This window comes from Spermophilus citellus (genome assembly GCF_964194105.1).
Source record: "Spermophilus citellus genome assembly, chromosome: 4".
Taxonomy (NCBI): Eukaryota; Metazoa; Chordata; class Mammalia; order Rodentia; family Sciuridae; genus Spermophilus; species Spermophilus citellus.
Genome location: NC_138185.1, coordinates 7106922 through 7125894, shown reverse-complemented (window position 1 = coordinate 7125894; position 18973 = coordinate 7106922). Strand labels below are relative to the sequence as shown.

General features: G+C 44.7%; 1 protein-coding gene across 3 annotated transcripts in view; it reads left to right on the top strand.

Moving 5' to 3' along the window:
* B4GALT5 (beta-1,4-galactosyltransferase 5) overlaps positions 1–18973 on the top strand; it is a 73780-nt gene that overhangs the window by 26754 nt on the left and 28053 nt on the right. Inside the window, exon 1 of one of the 3 annotated variants that reach the window (XM_081293138.1) lies at positions 15810–15828. The exons of the other annotated variants lie outside the window; for them this stretch is intronic. Coding sequence (XP_081149264.1) covers position 15828 — 1 coding nt within the window. The 5' untranslated portion in view covers positions 15810–15827. Of the gene's footprint in view, positions 1–15809; positions 15829–18973 lie in introns of those variants that run through there. 3 annotated transcript variants of the gene reach the window in all.

The following is an 18973-nucleotide window of genomic DNA, read 5'->3' as shown; positions in this document are numbered from 1 at the left end:
TCAGTCGAAACAACAGAAGGTGGTGGGGGAGGATAACTTAGAAGACGCCAGTTGGAGTGGACACTTCTGAAAGGCGTGAGGGCCAAAAATGATTGCAGCTGTTAGTTACTGTTGCTCCTACTCTGCGGACAGTTTCTGGTTTTCCAAGTCATTCTGCTTTGATGCCAGAGGTCTGATTAATAATGCATGCCTTCTTAAATAGTCCTTCCCTCCAGCCGTGCCTTCTAGGTGCTGAGTCAGAGGAGACTGTTAGAGCCAGCCGAGGACCGGTGAGGAGGAGGTCCTCTGCAGCCCCTGGACGGGCCATTGTTGGTGCATGTTTGTCTTGTGGCAAGCTTTTCTCCTTAAATGCTTCAAAATTTCTGTTTGGAGTATGCTATTTTATTATTCCTGAAGAATAAGACTTTAAAAGCTGGGGCTGGGGATGTGGCTCAAGTGGTAGCGCGCTCGCCTGGCATGCGTGCGGCCCGGGTTCGATCCTCAGCACCACATACCAACAAAGATGTTGTGTCCGCCGAGAACTAAAAAAAAAATGTTAAAAATTCTCTCTCTCTCTCTCTCTTAAAAAAAAAAAAACTCACACTTTTTGGGAAAAAAAAAAAAAGACTTTAAAAGCTATCCAAGAATGTCTGGTGACCTAAGAGCTCTGAGCCAGGGCTCTGAATGTTCGTGAGCGTTGCGTTGGTTTCCAGGATGGCGCTGGTGTTTTCCTGTCTGGATGTGTTTCTTCTGAGTTCTGATTTCTGTTTTGTACAACTAGAAATAGTTTCACAAAACCACCGTTATGCCTGAGAGTAGAAGAGACAGATATGAAGGAACGGGACAGAATTAATTGTTCCACGAATGCCGGGAACCAGCCCTTTCCCCCCTACCTTTGCTCTCTGGACGGCCTCTGCAGAGTCTGGCCTTTGAGAGCCCAGCCCAGCCCCCGCTCTCGCCGCTGCTTCAAGTGGGGTCCTGTCTGGGCCGCAGTTTTTCATTGTCTCTTGGTTGGAAATCACTGTTTTGAGAGTCCCTGGGATAAAAAGATGTGTTAGAGCTACCCGCTGGAGCTCTGGGATGGTAACGTGGAGAAGGGTTGCTGTCTGGGATGAGCATCGCTCTGACTCTTGCTGCCTTTAAGCTCTGTCCGGCCGAGCAGACCTGTCCAGTCAGCTCCTGATGTGGACGGGGTGTTTAAGTGCTGGAGCCGGGGTTTCCCGGGGACAGGATTCACTGTCGCCATGGATTTTAAAGGTGTCTTAAAAGTTATTGTTTCCACATTCAGAATAGCTTGTGGACACAAAAGCAGTTGTCACAACTTTTCTACAGACCTAAACTTAGAATAAAAGGCTCATAAAAGTGACCACTGTCTGTCTGAGCGAAGCCTGACGAGTTCTGATCACTGCGTTCTGGGTCTCCCCTGTGTTGTTTCTCACTCTGGAAGGACCAGGAAGTTCGGACATGAGCTTAGGACCACACACCGGCAGAGTTGGGGGCTCAGACTTCTGTCCCAGTTGAATGAAAGCCTGACCCCTCCCCATGTCATCTCTGTTCACTGGGGAGTTGGGAGAGAATTATTTCAACCAGTAGGGGCTCAGTGCATCATGGTCCGCTGGAGTACGCCTTGATTTCTTTCTGATGTAGCCCCAGTAATTTTGCATGGCACTTATTTATTTGCACAATTGTGTCCTTGGAATGTGGCCTCTTTAAAATGTTGGAAAAGCTTTTTTTTTTTAGTAATTAAAATGTCAATTCTGAGCTTACAAATTTAGGGCTAACAGTACCAGCCCTGTGCTGCAGAGCCCGCCTGTGTTGCTTCTCTGCCAGCCAGTGAGGTGGCTGTGTGACTTTCTTCTGTGCATGAGGATGCTCTACAGTGCCTTTAGGTGATTTGGCAGGGTTGCACAGTTAATGTAACGCCTGGTTAATCTTTGAGGATGGGCTCTTAGCCACCAAGCTTTATGTCTGTCTCATTGTCTATGAGCTCCTTAGATGTTGATGGATAAATAAATTAATGAATATAAAAGCAAGGTAGGTAACAATGCAGTTCTGGTTTTTATCTTTTTCGCTTCTCTCAGAGGGCATAACTCATGCTGTGTCTGTAAGGGCTGGTCAGGCACTGGTGAGGGCTTGGGTGAGCTGAAGATGATGTTCTGTTGGAGAGGCAGCTCCTAAGCCCCTCACACCCACAGCTAAGCCTCATGGTAGAGATCCTTTGACTGTTGTTCCTAGATCATTCAGTATTTCAAGAGAAGCTGGAAATCTGAGTTTTAGTGTGAGTTATTAGCAACGTTTAAATAAATATAGTATGTACTGTGTTCCAGTCTTTATTCTTTAGTATTTTACAAATATTCAAACTATGTATATTGTTATCCCCATTTTATGGATGAGAAAACTGAAGCACAAAATAATTAAATAATTTGCCCAAAGTCACTTGACTGATGAGGATTTAAACTCACACAGTCCTCCTCCAGGGATGATAGGTAGGAAGAAAACCAGAAAACATCTGGTAGACCAGACAGAACACGTTTATGTGCAGATGTTTTGCAACTTCTGAGCTGACCATTAACTATTCATGAGATCAGAATAACTTATGTTGGGATCTAGCTTGACATGATTACAGTCATCTTGGTGGTACCCACCATTTGCCCAACTAGTGACCCTGGCATACATCCCATATCCTATGGGATAAGCATATAATCATTAAGCTAGCCAACCAAGTGGTTTGTGTTGGCCACCCAGTCTGCTTCTTAGCTGCATTTAACATGTTAATAACTTTGAGAAAGCCCAGGTGTGTTCTGATGTCAGTCAGCTTGTCTAGCTTAGCATATTAACTCCTTTCTCTCGCTTCTGCGTGCAGAGGTCCACCTGTCCTGTTGCCACTCAAGACACATCCGTCCTTAAATCCCTAACAAATTGCTGTCTGTGCAATCCTGGAGTTGCTGGCCTTTCTTTATTATTTTTTGGTTCCAGGGATTGAACTCAGGGTGCTTTACCACTGAGCCACATCCCTGGCCCTTTTCTATATTTTATTTTGAGACAAGGTCTCGCTGAGTTGCTCAGGGCCTCACTAAGGTGCTGAGGCTGGCTTTGAACTTGTGATTTCCTGCCTCAGACTCCCGAGCTGCTGGGATTACAGGTGTGTGCCTTGCCTGCCTCTTTCTTCCATCTCTCTGTACCTTTCCTGTTTGGCAGCTGATTCTCCATACACTGGGTTTTAGTTTTCACTTAGAAAATGAGATAAAGTTTCATAAAATTTAAGCATCATGGAGCCGGGTGCAGCGGCATGCCTGTAATCCCAGCATCCCAGGAGGCTGAGGCAGGAGGATCAGGAGTTCACAGCCAGCCTCAGCAACTTGCCAAGGCCCTAAGCAACTCATCGAGACCCTGTCTCCAAATAAAATATAGAAAAAGATTGGGCATGTGACTCAGTGGTTAAGCACCACTGGGTTCAATGCCCAGTACCAAAAAAAGAAAAAAAGAAAAAGAAAGAAAGAATATAATTTAGAAAGTTAAAAGTTCTTCAGTAATTCCATCAATTCCTCTAAATAACTGTCATTCGAATTCTTTTAAGCTTTTTCCTGAATATAAACCTATATAATTTCCGAGTTTATTTCGGGTATATCAGTCTTTTGGGGGGTGGGGGTGGAATGGAACCCAGTAGCACTTCACCACTGAGCTACATTTTGAATTCTGTTTTTTGAGACAGGGTCTCACTATGTCACTGAGGCTGATCTTGAATCCATGACCTTTCTCCCACAGCCTCCTGGGTTGCTGAGATCACAGGTGAGTGCCATGGCACCCAGCACCTTAGACAGAGAAGCCGCATTTGTCAAGGCCTTTGCCTGACAGCTGGTAAATCCAAAACTAGAGTACTTTCAAAGTGGCCTTTTTTTGGGTTCCTTGATTTTTTGAGTTCCCTTGCTCTTTCCTTCTGTTAAATACTCCTTTAAAAAGTAAAGTCACCAATTTTTTAAGTGCAGGTTTGGTGGTTTTTCACTAACTTATCCCATTTTATTAACCTGCTCCATTAAAAGAGGAGTTTCCCCTCTGGTTCTGGTTATTTCAGCTAAAAGGAGGGATGGAAAGTACACCGTGGGCGACCGAAAGAGGGTAACAGGATATGTGTCATTTAAATGGTGACATCTGTGGTGGTGGTGGTGCTAGGATCGTCCCGGCCTTCCTTGTGCTGGACACGTGCTTTCACACAGGCCTACTTTCCAGTCCTTTTTAATTGAGAAATTTACCTTGAATTTTGGAGCATTGTTCTGTATTTGAAATGTGTTATAAATTGTATTTTCATATTCTAGTTTCAGTTGGGTCATATTCTTGACTATCTCCGTTAACTATTTTATCCACTCTCCCCCCAGTTAGAATAGAAATCACGAACTTTCCCCTAGGCTCACTAAGTATATTACATAGATTCTCTCAACTGCATTTGACAATATTTATTGCTGTGCTACCAAATACTGTGCACTGCTCTGGGCCCGGGATACAGGAACAGAACATACAGAAATCTCTGCACGTGCAGAGTTATATTCTGCTGTGCAGGGGTGAAATCAGACAAATAAAAAGGCAAATCACGTGTCATAGTAGGTGATTAGTGCTAAGCAGAGAAGGGGGAAGGTGTGGTTCTGGGGAGGCGTGGGGAGAGTGTAATATTAAGTAGTGTGTTCAGGCAAGGTCTCACTGCAGGGACGGCTACGTAAGACTCCATTACGCCCCGGAGGGGAGAGAGCAGCATGGGCAGTGGCCCCAAGGTGGGAGCTGACGTGGGGGTCTGCAGAAGAGCCAGGAGGCCACCGTGGCTGGTGTGGAGGGAGGGAGGCCAACAGTTGAGCTCAGAGGGGAATGCAGATCATGGAGCTGGTGTGGACAGACTTACTCCATTAAGGGCAGGTGTGAATGCACAGGCTTGGCTTTGCCTGTGCTGAAGCATCCAGAAGTACTTGCCTGGTTTGTTCAGGGTCGTGGATTCAAGTCCCCGCACACACACAAAAAAGTCACTTCCATTGTGTACAATGTTTCAAAATTCATTCTACTGTCATTTACAATTAAAAAAAATATTTTTTTAAAAAAGTCAGAAAAATAATTCTACACTGAGCATTTTTTTCCTCACTGCAGCCTTTCTTCTTATTGTCATTATTCCAGTAACAATAAAGCATAACAACTATTTATGCAGCATTATGTTGTATTAGGCATTATGATAGCTATTACAGTGCCTGTAGCACGTTTGACTCTTAGTGGATTTTAAGTTCAGAACTTAATGTTCTTGGGTTAGGTTTATTATTTGCTACTTGTCATCTGAAGTTATAATTCTGGTTTTCACATACAGCTTTTTTTTTTTAGAGAGAATTTTTTAAAAAAATATTTATTTATTGTTCTTTAGTTTTCGGCGGGACACAACATCTTTGTATGTGGTGCTGAGGATCGAACCCGGGTCGCACGCATGCCAGGCGAGCGCGCTACCGCTTGAGCCACATCCCCAGCCCTCATATACAGCTTTAAAAATTGTTCAACTGATGCTGGGCATGGTAGCATGCACCTGTAATCCCAGCAACCTGGGAGGCTGACGCAGGAGGATCGCAAGTTCAAGGCCAGCCTCAGCAATTTAGTGAGGCCTAAGCAACTTAGTGAGGCCCTGTCTCTAAAAATAAAAAGGGCTGGAGATGTGGCTTAGTGGTTGACCACCCCTGGGTTCAATCTCTAGTATCCCCGCCCCCTTGTTCAAATAAAGTATAGGGAGGGTATGCATCGGCTATACCAAATGCTAGGTCATTTTTTACAAGGAACTTAAGCATGCTTTTTGCTGATACTTTATTTATAACTGTACTTATAAGAACAGGCAGTAGGCAGGATTCAACCCTAAAGTCCTTGACTTCTGATTTAGAGCCTTGGAAGGCTTTGTTCAGAGTTTGATGCTTTCTCTGAGTAAGATGAGGATTCACTGCAGGGCTTTTTTTTTTTTTTTAATTTATTCATTTTTTATTAATTAAATTTAAAAATTATTTGTCTTGATTTGTTACACATGACAGCAGAATGCATTTCAATTGATAGTATACATATGGAGCACAATTTTTCATTTCTCTGGTTGTACACTAAGTAGAGTCACACCATTTGTGTCTTCATACATGTACCTAGGTAATGATGTCCATCCCATTCCACCGTCTTTCCTATCCCATGTCTTCTTCCTTCCCCTCCCTCCCCTTTGTCCTATCCAAAGTACCTCCGTTCCTCCCATGCTCCCCCTCACCCCCATTATGGATTAATATCCACTCATCAGAAAAAGCATTCAGCCTTTGTATTTTGGGGATTGACTTACTTCACTTAGCATGATATTCTTCAACTCCATCCATTTACCTGCAAATGCCATGATTTTATTCTTTTTTAATGCTGAGTAATATTCCATTGTGTATATATATCCATTCATCTATTGAAGGGCATCTAGGTTGCTTCTACAGTTTAGCATTGTGAATTGTGCTGCTGTAAACATTGATGTGGCTGCATCACTGCAGTATGCTGATTTTAAGTTCTTTGGGTATTAACCGAGGAGTGAGATAGCTGGGCCAAAAAGTGATTCCATTCCAAGTTTTCTAAGGAATCTCCATACTGCTTCACTGCAGGTTTTTGACCAGAGTGGGATAATTTGCTAATTGAAAGGATCAGATTGCCATTAACAAGGCCAGGAAGAGCATTCTCAGACTAACATGATTCGATGAACTTTGTGATATATGTGGCATTTTAAATCAAGGGGTAAGTTTGTCTCATTTGAAATGGAAAACATGAAAAAATTCCAGTTTAAAGGTAATAATCGAGTCAGTAGATTTCTTTTTTTGAAAATGGGATAAATTGTTTTTAGGGAGAGGTATTTGGAGAGTGTAATTTTGTAGCTTGCTCATTTGAGAAATTGCTGACTTCGGGGCAAGTCCTGCAATGCCTCCCTATTGCTTTAAGGCATGTACAGTGCAACAGTGAGTTATTCGCTCTCCTAAATAAGATATTCAGACTTTGCCCAATAGCTGCACTTATGGCAGTGATATGCCTCAACCTGACTCTCCTTTGCGGTTCAGGAGTCAAGTCCACCGAATGCGAATAAGGTGTTGTTTGTTCAGCTAGCAGCCAGCATTGTGGGCAGGGTCCAGTGTTGTCTTGACTGAGGCGGCAGAGAATTACCAAGGATAGAATGAAAATTAATTTTCAGTTTCTCATCAGGACTGGCAGTTGCAGGAAAAATCCTTGAGTCAGAGGAGAAGAAAATTAACAGGCAAGAGGTTATTTTTAAGAGGAGCCTGTTTAGTCTAGAGTCCAAGTAAACCTTCCAGGTCATTTCCCATAAGCCAGAGTCATCTCAGCAGTTCTGAAAACAGCTGTAATGAAAATTGAAAAGGAAAATCAAGTATCCATTGTTCTCTCCTTTGTATTGTGCTTAGTTTGGGGATTGGCCTTATCGTCCCTGTCCCTGTCCCTGTGTAATCATCTGCTAAGCAAAAATTTTTACTAATATATCTAGGAAATTGGAGGGACTTTGCTTTGGGCTCCAGGAGCCCTGAGGTCATGTATTTCTGTCCTTTAGCAGTAACAATGCCAGCAGTGTCATTTGAAGTGACTGTGGAGGCCAAGGATCTCCAAGGCCTTCATATATTTTTTTAAACCTTTATTTAATTTATTTATTTTTATGTGGTGCTGAGAATAGAATCCCGGGCCTTGCACCTGCTAGGTGTCGCTCTATGACTGAGCCACAACCCCAGCCCCTCCAAGACCTTCATATTAATAGCTCGCTTAGCAGTGGACTCTTAAGCCAGATCAGAGCAACGCTGGATTCTCAACTCATTTTTCTATAAATGGGAATAATGCCTGCTTCCTCAAAATTAGATGAAACTTCTGAGCTTTAATTTTCCTTTTGATGAAGGCATGAACAGGAAGGAAGTCTGAGAAGAACATGTGTCATAGTCACCCTTCCGTCTGGGCTCGTCCTCTGAGCCTGTCTGCCCCTGGATGTCTTCCAGGGCTTGGTGGTGGATTTCCTGAGCATTCCTTACTGGGCTTTCCCCTAGATCTCTTGCCCTTCCTGGGGAACACCTGCACCAAGTGGTGGTATCCCCTCCAGGACTTGTGACTCTTGGCTGCAAGAGGTCAGTGTGCACATTCTTGGGACTGTAGGTGAATACACCCAGGCAAGGGCCGCCCTCTTGTCCAGCCCTATGCTCGTTCACCTGTCCTGGACTGTATGTAGGTAATGCTGGGACACGCTTCCCATCCTGTTTGAGTTCCAGGGCTGGTTTCTGTCCTGATTCCTTTGAGCTGTCCCGGGGAAGCTAGATGACCTTGTCTTTCATTTAGCCGGGTGGCCTGTGCTGTACTGCACACCAGGAGGGGGGAGGTCCAGGCCAACAGCAGTGTCATCTGATTCTCTGCCTTTGGTTTTTCCTCTGCTCTCAAAAAATAAAATTTGGGGGCTGGGGATGTGGCTCAAGCGGTAGCGCGCTCGCCTGGCATGCGTGCGGCCCGGGTTCGATCCTCAGCACCACATACAAACAAGGATGTTGTGTCCGCCGAAAACTAGAAAATAAATATTAAAAAATTCTCTCTCTCTCTCTCTCTCTCTCTCTCTCTCTCTCTCTTTCTTTCTTTTTTTTTTTAATATTTATCTTTTACTTCTCGGCGGACACAACATCTTTGTTGGTATGTGGTGCTGAGGATCGAACCCGGGCCGCACGCATGCCAGGCAAGCGTGCTACCGCCTGAGCCACATTCCCAGCCCTCTAACTCTTTCTTAAAAAAAAAATAATAAAATAAAATTTGTTTATTCTCTCGCCTAGGGTGGAATGTCTTTTAGAGCACATGCCAACATATAATTTAAGAGATATCTACCCATTCCATCGACCAAACCAGAGAGGTGATTCTGGAGGTGTGACCTGGGTTTTACACGGCCTTCCGGTTACATACAATGCCTGTTTTATCCATTCAAGTGCATAAGGGAAGAAGGCAGTGTCCACTCTTTCCAGGTGCAGACACTTCCACCTCAGAAATCAGGAATTCATTGAATGAACATTCTCATGTACTCATCTCACTACTTGTTCTCGAGGAGCCTACTCTAACATAATTGCCAATAGACGTCTGTCCCTACCATGTGGGCTCAGAGGTTGGTATGCTCACAGTCTAAGTGGTGTGCGAGGAGAACTAGTCCACTGTGACCGATGCTCAGTGGTCGGGGTTGAGGCGCAGCGCTGTCCTGGGTGGAGGGGAGGGGGGTGGTACATGAAGAAGGAGATTGGTGAGGCTCCATAGTTCCATGCTGGTGCTTCTAAGGCTAGACCTTTGGGAAGGAGGTTACAAGACTTAAAGAGGATGAAACCACTGTAGCTTGCTCTTAGGTCTCCTTTGTACGCAGGTTGTCTTTATTGACATCTCCGACACCCTGCACTCCCCGCTCAGCCCTGCCCAGCAGTGCCATTAAAAAGTTGTAGTGTTCTCTGATACTCCAAAGGTCCTTCTGAAAAACCTGCAGAAATACCCCAGGAAACAAAAAACGTACAAAAATAGAATGACTGCTTAAAGATAAGAACAGGTACCCATCCTAGGGCAGTATCAGAGTGCCCCAGTCACAGGTATGGGACGATCATGTAGGTGGAGGAATACCGAAGACATCGCTGTGTCTCCGGATGATCCCCATATTAATCACCAGAAAAACAGCAGATGGCGGTCGCCTCAAACATAGAACTAATGCTGTCTAAGTTGTTCTTTTAAATAGGGGAGACCTTTCACCTTCAGATCTCATTTCCCCTCCCTCAGAGGGCCAGACAGAGGTGCACACGCTCCTGCCCAGGTACGGACCTTTGATCAGCCGACCTCCAAGCATCTTGTGTGCCCCTGCTCCAGCACTAGGACTGTGGGGTCTTCACAGCTACCCAAGCTCAGCCACTGGAGCTTCCAAGAGGGAAGAGATTGGCAGGCCATCTAGAGCTGGGTCTTGAAGAAGGTGTTCATTTTTTTTTTTTTTTTTTTTTTTTTTTTTTAGTATTAGTGTGATATTTAGTCAATAGCTTAACTTCATCTCTGCTTTTATTACTGCTTCCAGCATCAATTAGTTTTCATAAATGCAGATATAATCTCATAAAATTACTTGGTATTAGTGTCTTGCTGTGAGCATCATTTTGAGTGTTTTGTGCTCTAATTGCAAATGAGCAACACACAAAGAGTCTGTCTGTGGATTCATCTACAGGGGTAGTTTGGATGTAAGGTTGCTGTCAGTGTTACTTGGTCAATATTTTTTCTTGTGAGGGAATTTTTCATTTATTCTTAATATATTTAATAGCTTTCCTGTAACCATTTATAAATTTTTAATTTACCTTTTTACCCGATCATATTTTAATCCCTCTAGGGTGGACAGAGTTGTTGTATAGACGAGGATCCAGAAAACGTGGAGCTGTGTGGGGCTGGGGTTGGGGTGAGACAAGGGTCCTTAGTGAGCAGGGGACCTGAGGAATCTCGACAGGAGGGCACGCTGTCATTTGAGGTCAGCGGTGAGATGTATGTTAGGATAGCCTTAGAGTTCAGCTGCTTCTTGAAGGTGAAATCGCTCACCCCTTAAAGATTTGCTAGATTGAAAAAAAAAAAAGCCTAGAGCTGAAAAAGTGCTCCTTTCTAGCAGCGATCTAACTGAGAAGCACAGGTGGCTTCTGACAGATTCTGAATGTCAGGCATTTGCTGAGTTTAAAAATAACTCTGAGAAGGGAGAACCAAGGGAAGAGGGGCCAGCTTTGTTGGGATTGGGATCTTCGGGCAACAAGAGAAACAAAACCCAGCAATACTAGATTGGCTCTGGCAGTTCTGTTATTGCCGGCTCTGCCTCCCTGGCAGGAGGAACTGGGCGTTGGTGCATTGATTGGCATAGGCTCTGGGGCAGAGGCTGTCCGGGAAATCCACAGGGCCACCGGTGTACCGAGCTGTGGTGGGAAATGGTAATTGGCCTCTCGAGGAGACCCGAGGGTAGGGTTCTCTTCCCTTGGTGAACTTACTCCCTCTGGCAGTCTTGTTAGTATTTAAAAAGAGTGCCAAATCTATTACAGAGCATTGTAATTTAATTTTTGTTGCATTTCAGAGCTGTGTGGCTGCCAGCACAGGATTCATACCCAAAGGTCTTTGCCCCAACTAAATTTTAACTGTTGTTTACCTCTTTAGTTTTTGTTTGTTTGTTTTTAATTTTGATGTGTGCTGGCCTGGGACTTGGTTTTTTTTTTTTTTTTTTGGTGGGGGGGGTCATGGGGAATTGAACTCGGGGGCACTCAACCACTGAGCCACATCCCCAGCCCTATTTTGTATTTTATTTAGAGACAGGGTCTCACTGAGTTGCTTAGCACCTTGTGGTTGCTGAGGCTGGCTTTGAACTCACAATTCTCTTGTCTCAGCCTCCCTAGATGCTGGGATTGCAGGTGTGTGCCACCACGCCTGGCCTGGGGCTTGGTTTTATCTGAGAGTAACCCCAGCAGCCCCAGCCTGGGGATCTCTCTGACTTGCCTGGGTGAGCCTGCCTGTGGGGTTGAAGAGAGCCTCAGGGCGGAGCGCAGGGATGCTGGCTGTGGTCTTCATTGGAGTCTTTCCCTCGCTCCCTTTCCTCTCATCCCTTTCCCTCTTTTCTTCCTGAGCTCAGAATTTAGTTTGGTTGTGTCATGATTCCTTTTGAAATCTGTGTATTGTGTCTTTAAAGTTCAGGCAGCACGGTCAGCGTTGTCCGGGATCTTGTCCTGTTCCCGAGAGCTGCTCTTAGTCCATTATGGCCCGAGTTGGGAGTGGCAAGAACTGAAATGGCAGAGGCAGGGGTCAGGTTTTATGGGCTCTTCTAAGTCATGCTAAGCATGAGGAATTTGGATTTGACCTTGAATGCAGTGGAAAGCCATTCAAAGACTGTGAGAGAGCAGCAGGAAGGTATATTTGTAATTTCTTTTAGCTCTTCTGTGAAATTATAGAAAAAGAATAAATGGATTTTTTTTTTTTTTGGTACCAGGGATTGAACTCAGGGGCACTTAACCACTGAGACACACCCCCAGCCCTTTTTTTGTGTGTGTTTTATTAGAGACAGGGTCTCACTGAGTTGTTTAGCACCTCGCTAAGTTGCTGAGGCTGGCTTTGAACTCGTGATCCTCCTGCCTCAGCCTCCCAAGCTGCTGGGATTATAGGTGTGCGCTACTGTGACGGGCCCATAAATGGAATTCTTGATTCCAGAAAACAAATAATGAATTTTGGGGAGTGGAGTATTGCCACCAAATGCTTTAACTCCATGTGTGAACATTACTAGGATCTTTATTCCCTGAATTACAATTCTTTTTAAAAATGTCTTCATTAGCGTGTTGTAGTAATGTATAGTATTGGGGCTTGCTGGGACCTGTTCAGGCATGCATGTAACATTTGGCTCCATTTAATTCCCCATACTTTACCTTGCCTCCCCAACTCCCTTTCTTTACTCTACTAATCTCCCTTCTGTTCATCTAATTGGTAAGTTGTGATCATATATAAAGTGGGGTGTGTTGTGTCTTATAGGCACATAGCACCATTTGGTTGATTTCATTCCCTCAAATTTCCTTTTCCTTCCTCCTCCCTCCCCTTTGAGTCCCTTTCTCTACTGAATTACAGTTCTTGACCCACTTATGGGATTTTTAGTGTACTTGGGTTTAGGTTTAACTGACAATTTAGATACATCTAAATTAATAAATACAATTTTATCCATCTTTTTAATCGTGAAAAATTGAAAAATTTTTTATTCATCTTTTTATCATGAAAAAATGAAAAACTTTCATTCAGGAAAGTTAACGCAGGGGACATATCACTTTCCGCCCAGAGTTATCAGTCATCATCATCTTGCTTTTTTTGTTGTTGTTCTGGGGATGAATCTGAGAGGTACTCTGTCTCTGCCTACCACTGACCTACACCCCCAGCCTGTTTTGTTTTATATTTGGAGATAAGGTCTCCCTAAATTTCTATGGCTGGCCTCCAATTTACGATCCTTCTGCCTGTGCCTCCTGAGTAGCTGGGATGACAAGGTGTGGGCCACCGTTCTTGTCCTGTTGTAACTCTGTTTCTGTTTTTTCTTCTGAGCCATGGGAAATTAAATTGTTGATAGTTACCAAGACAGTTAACTTCTAAATATTTAAGTTCCAGTCTCTTTTAATAAGCAGTATTCCTCTGTATAACTGTTGCAACTAAGAAAATTAACAGTTCTTTCATAATATCTTCTAATATCCACTCCACATCTGGATTTCCCTGGGCTGTTCAAAGTGTTTTTATATCCGCACCCCCACCCCCATGCCATGTTCCCCCTGTCCCTTTGGTCTATCCACCTGCCTCTCTCCTCTAGGCCAGTGGTTGTGGAGTACCCTACATTCTGGAACTTCCTGATGTCAGTTTGATGTGTTCCTTAATGATCTATAGTTTTGTAAATGATAGTTCCAAAATCTTGATTAGATTTAGGTTAAAAGTGCTTGGCAAGCATATTCTGAAGATAATATTAGCTGGTTCTGGTTTTAGTGGTACCCAGTTTAGTCCCTTCATTAAGTAGTACCTGAGTAGCTGAGTACCTCACTGTTAATACACATTTTCCCTCTTGAAATTAAGTAGTCTGTGGGAAGAATTTGTTTTTCATGTTCCAGAATACAGTCTTGAGTTTTGAGTAATCATTCTGCTGTTCCCGCGTTGCCCATCGAATAGGCTGGCCCTTCTGTTTCCGTGGACTTGGGTCTGAATTGTTTTAGTGGGTGAACATCATACAACCCAAGAAAGAAAAACCAGGGCTGCAGGTGTGGCTCAGTGGTAGAGTGCTTGCCTGGCACGTGCGAAACTCTGTTTGACCCCCAGCACTACTGGGGGGAAAAAAAAGGAAAAATCAATGTCTGATTCTGGGTGAAGTGATGGAGCGCTTTCTCTGGCGTCTCTTGCCTTTCCTTGGAAGGCCTGGCTCTGATCTCAAACTTGCGGTGTTGATATCAGCTAAATGATGCCTTCTTGAACAAATCCCTACTGGGGATGGAATGCAGTGGTGGAGTGTTTGCCTAGGATGTGCCAGTCCCTGGGCTCCACCCCCAGCACCCCCCCCCCCAAAAAAAAAAGTAGATAACCCCATTAGTGTGTTACAATCTTCAGGCTAACAGTAATGTGATTATAATATATTATCCCCACAGGACATGAAGAATAATCTCCTTTTCAAAAGAGGATCAGGACCGAGACCAAAGAATAGGCCGTGGAAGAGTGCATTTGGATTGTAGGCCAGATAGAGGAGCCTGGCTTGGCAGAGTTAAAGCTAGGAGTGCCCAGTCGGAAGGGTGATTAGGAGTCATTAGGGAGGAGGCCAAGGTGGAGCAACCGCTTAGGCAGGGGAGGACTGGAGCCTAGAGCAGTGCAGATGGGGGACCCTTAGTAGGACAGCCTGGTTGTGTTTCCATGTCCCCTTCATACAGGTCTGATCACCTGTGGACAGCCACGCCAGATGCTCTCACCTTCAAGTCCTGATGACCACGGGGATCTGAAAGATCTCTGTAGTCTGGCCTGGTAGTGCCATGACTCCTGGCTCCATCTTTTCCCTCTCTCGGATAATAAGGGGTGACCCTGGGAGTGGGTAATCCTACCCTTTGCCTCATCTGAATGGCTTCTCCCCAGTAAAAGGGTTCAGCATGTGCTCTCTCCCTCTTTCCACGGAACCTAAGGTTGGAGGAGCCATCACAGGACCCAAAGAAAAAGTTATTTTTCTGTCTCTGTGTGATTATTTTGTGCTGCCCAGTTCACCTGGAGTGTCTAGGAACTCGACAATCACCTTTTAAAAAAAAGAAAAACGACCCCGTGCCAAGGCAGCTCCTAAGATCACACTCTTAAGGTGTGACCCTAGACAGTGAGTGACCCTAGACAGTGAGCAGGTGCTGTGTGGTAAGGCCTCCTGGGTGACTCTGGAAACGGAGATTTGGGGTTGGTCAGTTCAGACCTGGTCACTGAGAAAGACATCCTTGAATGCACTTCTTTTTCTGGAGGAGTTCCTCAAGCTCTGCCCTACCTCACTTTCGGAAGTGGCTGATCTGTACATCCAAGAACCAAATTAGGTACTGTTGATGACAGTCAAGTCCTTCAACTGCATGACTGATTCAACACATCAAGTAAGAAACGAGCCCTTCCAATACCATGGGAAACATCTTCCCTCATCTCTCCTTTTTTTTTTCCTATTCTTACCAAATCTTTAAAAGTTCTTTTTTTTTTTTTTTGCCATAAAAATTTGTATTCCATAGCCATTCTCAAACTGAGAGTGGACTTCTTACGTATGTATGTGTTTCTTCAGGGCGGACACCCGAAGGTAGGAGCTCTTGGGTGGCTGTGAGCATCTTTGGACTCTGGCCAAGTAGCCCTCTACGGGCAGTTACCAGTTGATGCCGGTTTATGCTGCCATGAATGAGATAGGAGATACTTATTTCAGCAGAGCCTCACCAGAGTTCTTCATTATTAGGTATTTGGTTTAAAAAAGAGGTGTCCCCAAGGAGCTCATGTATGAGACAGTGCCAGGATGTTGGGAGGCAAAATGAGCAGCTCATGAGAGCTATAATCTAATCCACGGATTATTCCACTTGATGGATTAACTGGGTGGTAGGGAGGGTGTGGCTGGAGGAAGTAGGTCACTGGGGGTGTGCCTTTGGGGTTTATATTTTGTCCCTGGCAAGCGGAGCGCTCTCTCCTTCCTGGTTATCATGCCCTGAGCTGTGACCCTCTGCCACTCCCTTCACCATGATGCTCTGCCCCATTGCAGGTTCGGAGCTGTGGAGTCACTGACCATGGACTGACCCCTGAAACCATGAGTCAAAGTAAACTTTCCCTCTAGTAAGTTCTCGGGTCTTTGGGTCTTTTCAGTAATGCAAAAGCCCAACTAAAACATTAGCTTTTGAGTCATTTAGACAAGCAGCTTCTAGCTTTGTCTTAAAATTTCATCACATGTTTGCAAAGGGCTGGAAAAAATTTAGTTGTAGGCAGGTAACATTTCAGAGTTGAAGAAATTAAGCTCTTTGCTCTAGAATTGCATTCTTTTAAATCATGACTCATTGAGAGGAACTTCCCAGGAGCCAAAGGAGACAAACATTAAAATTCATTTTCTCTCTACCATGGTAAGAGAGGACGCAGAATTAGATGCCTTCTGTGGTTCATGCTGGCCCTAGGTGGGCAGGCCCCGTCCCTCCCTGACCCACTGACTCAGGCTCTGCTCCCGAGCCCCTCCTCTGGGAGGACAGGCAGGCAGCAGGGGGCATGGAGCCTTGTGGAAAGCGGGGAGAGGGAGGGGGAAGATTGTAAACCTGAGGTGTGTGAAAGCCAGTTTCTCCATTTGGGAAGAAGGGAGAAACGATTATTTAATTGTTAGACTGTTTAAAAAAAAATTGTAGTTGTAGATAGATGGGAAGCCTTTCTTTTCTTTTTTTTTTTTTTTAATGTGGTGCTAAGGATTGAAGCCAGGACCTCACACATGCTAGGCAGGCGCTCTACAGCCAATTAGCTCTACAGCTCCAGCCCCTATAATTGTGAGATTAAAAAACAATTTTTTTTCCTCTTCATTTGTAGATGGACACGGTACCTGTAATTAATTTACTTATTTTTATGTGGTGCTAAGGATCAAATCCAGTGCCTCACACGTGGTAGGCAAGCGCTCTACCACTGAGCTACAACCCCAGCCTCTATTATAGAGATTTTCTTTCTTTTTTTTTTAATATTTATTTTTTAGGTGTAGTTGGACACAATGCCTTTATTTTATTTACTTATTTTTGTGTGGTGCTGAGGATCGAACCCAGGGCCTCGCACGGGCTAGGCAAGCGCTCTACCACTGAGCCACAGCCCCAGATTTTCAAAGACACTTTGCAACTAGTGATTTTCAAGTCCAAGAGGAAGAGAGATGAGTCGAAATTTCCAGGGTTTGTGTAATTTTATAGAATTCCATTTAAAGTTCTGTGGTTTGTATTTGGGAAACAGTCAATGTGGATATAAACTGGTGACACCTTTTATTCAGGAAACTGTTCTGTAACCTAACAAAGTAAGTTTGCAGATGACTTCCTGGGCTATCAGGGGTAGGGTCAGGACCTTGCTCCAGTTTACTAATGCCATCGTCAGATTAGGAGCTGAGGTCCAGAGAGCCCGCCAGGGGCAGGGTCGTGACCAGCGTTGGTCTCCTCAGGCCAGGAATGCCCTCTGCCACCTCCATCTTTCTCCCTCAGAAGGAGGATCTTGTGGTGGTTTCTTTCTCTTCCCATCATGGCTGTTATTTAGGTGGTGGGTTATCCACTGCTCCCAAGAGATGGAGCACTAGAGTCTTAGATATGCCTCAATTCTTGGTTTCTGTGGACAGTTCTGGTTCTGAGAAGCTCTTCATGGACAACTTAAGACTGTGGTACCGTATTGGCACCTTTCCTGAACGGAACGTGGATGTGGAAGTGGTTCAGGTATGGCAGCACAACGGCCTGTGCCAAGCTGTAATTCATTAACACGTAGCCAAATGCTGCTATTCATCGACACCCCAGAGGGGACAGTCCGACGGTCTGTACTCCTAGGGAACTTAGAGCCTACTGAGGAGAGACATGGAGAAGTCCTGGGTCAGCTGGAAAAGAGCTCAAAGGGGGGAGTGGACAGGTCTGGTCTTGGGGGATGACAACAGGAGAAGCTAGGAAGAGTTCCATTGGAACTTAACCCAGCTATCAGGAGACAGGAGGACGGCAAGTTCAAGGACAGCTGGGCAACTAGTGAGACCCTGTCTCAAAATAGAGAAGGTCAGGGTGCAGCTCAGTGATGGAAAGCACTTGGCTGGTCGGGGTGAGACCCTTGGTTCAGTCCTCAATCCTCAAAAGAGAAAGAAGAGGAAAAAAAGCTGGGTCTGAGCTTTAGGAGCCTGGAACTGTAGACAGGGTGGGGCGGGGATCGGCTGCAAAAAAAAAAAAAAAAAAAAAAACAAACCAAACCCGGAGAGGGGACCCACCCTGTTCTGGCATCTGTGCCCTGAGCTTCCCAGAGCACGCTGTCCCGCCTCACTGTGACTTCCCCAGCTAGGGCGCCAGGCATCCGTTCAGTGCTGGCAGCACCCAAGGGTGTTGGTGGTTCTCTGTGACCTGGGTTCCACTTGGGTGTGCGGCAGGGGATTAGGGCATCTTCACTTGCTGCCCCCCCCCCCCCCAGGAGCACGTGCCTGTAGACGGGGTCAGTGTGGTGCCGTTCAGAATTTACAATTTTTTTGGGCTGGGGATGTGGCTCAAGCAGTAGCTCGCTCACCTGGCATGCGTGCGGCCCGGGTTCGATCCTCAGCACCACATACCAACAAAGGTGTTGTGTCCGCCGAGAACTAAAAAAAATAAATATTAAAAAAAAAAAATTCTCTCTCCCCTCTCTCTTTAAAAAAAAAAAAAAAAGAATTTACAATTTTTATTTGTAATTAGAATTTATTTTATCTTTTAAAGAAGGAAAGAAATAAGAACTTTTTTAACCTTTAAAAAACATTCTTTTGGATATGAATCTTTTATTATTGCATTTTTCTTATACAGAGTAATGGGTTTCGTTATGGCATATTTATACATAAAATAACATGCTTTGATGGTATGCAGTCAGTCCCCTGCCTGTCCCCTGCCGCCTTCTGTAGTCTCCTTGTTATTTTCATGTCATCTCTTTAATCCAAGGTTCCACACATGAGGGAAAACGTGTAATTGTCTTTCTAGAATGTACATTCTCAGTTAAGTGGTCGCCGTAGGTTACTCAGTCGGTTCATTTTTGTTTAGACAACATTTCCACGTCTTGTCTCATACACAGCTTAACCACACACAGGTAATAGACCCCCAGGTCAGTGGAAATGTTTACACAGTACTTCACAGCTGTTCACTTTACCATTTGGTTTTTGGTTTTAGTGGGAATAACAGCATGGAGAATAACTAAAGATGGACTCTGTGGATTTCTGTCTGAAGTGGGAAGGACTGGGAAAGTAAAAGATCAAATTGAGTTTCTC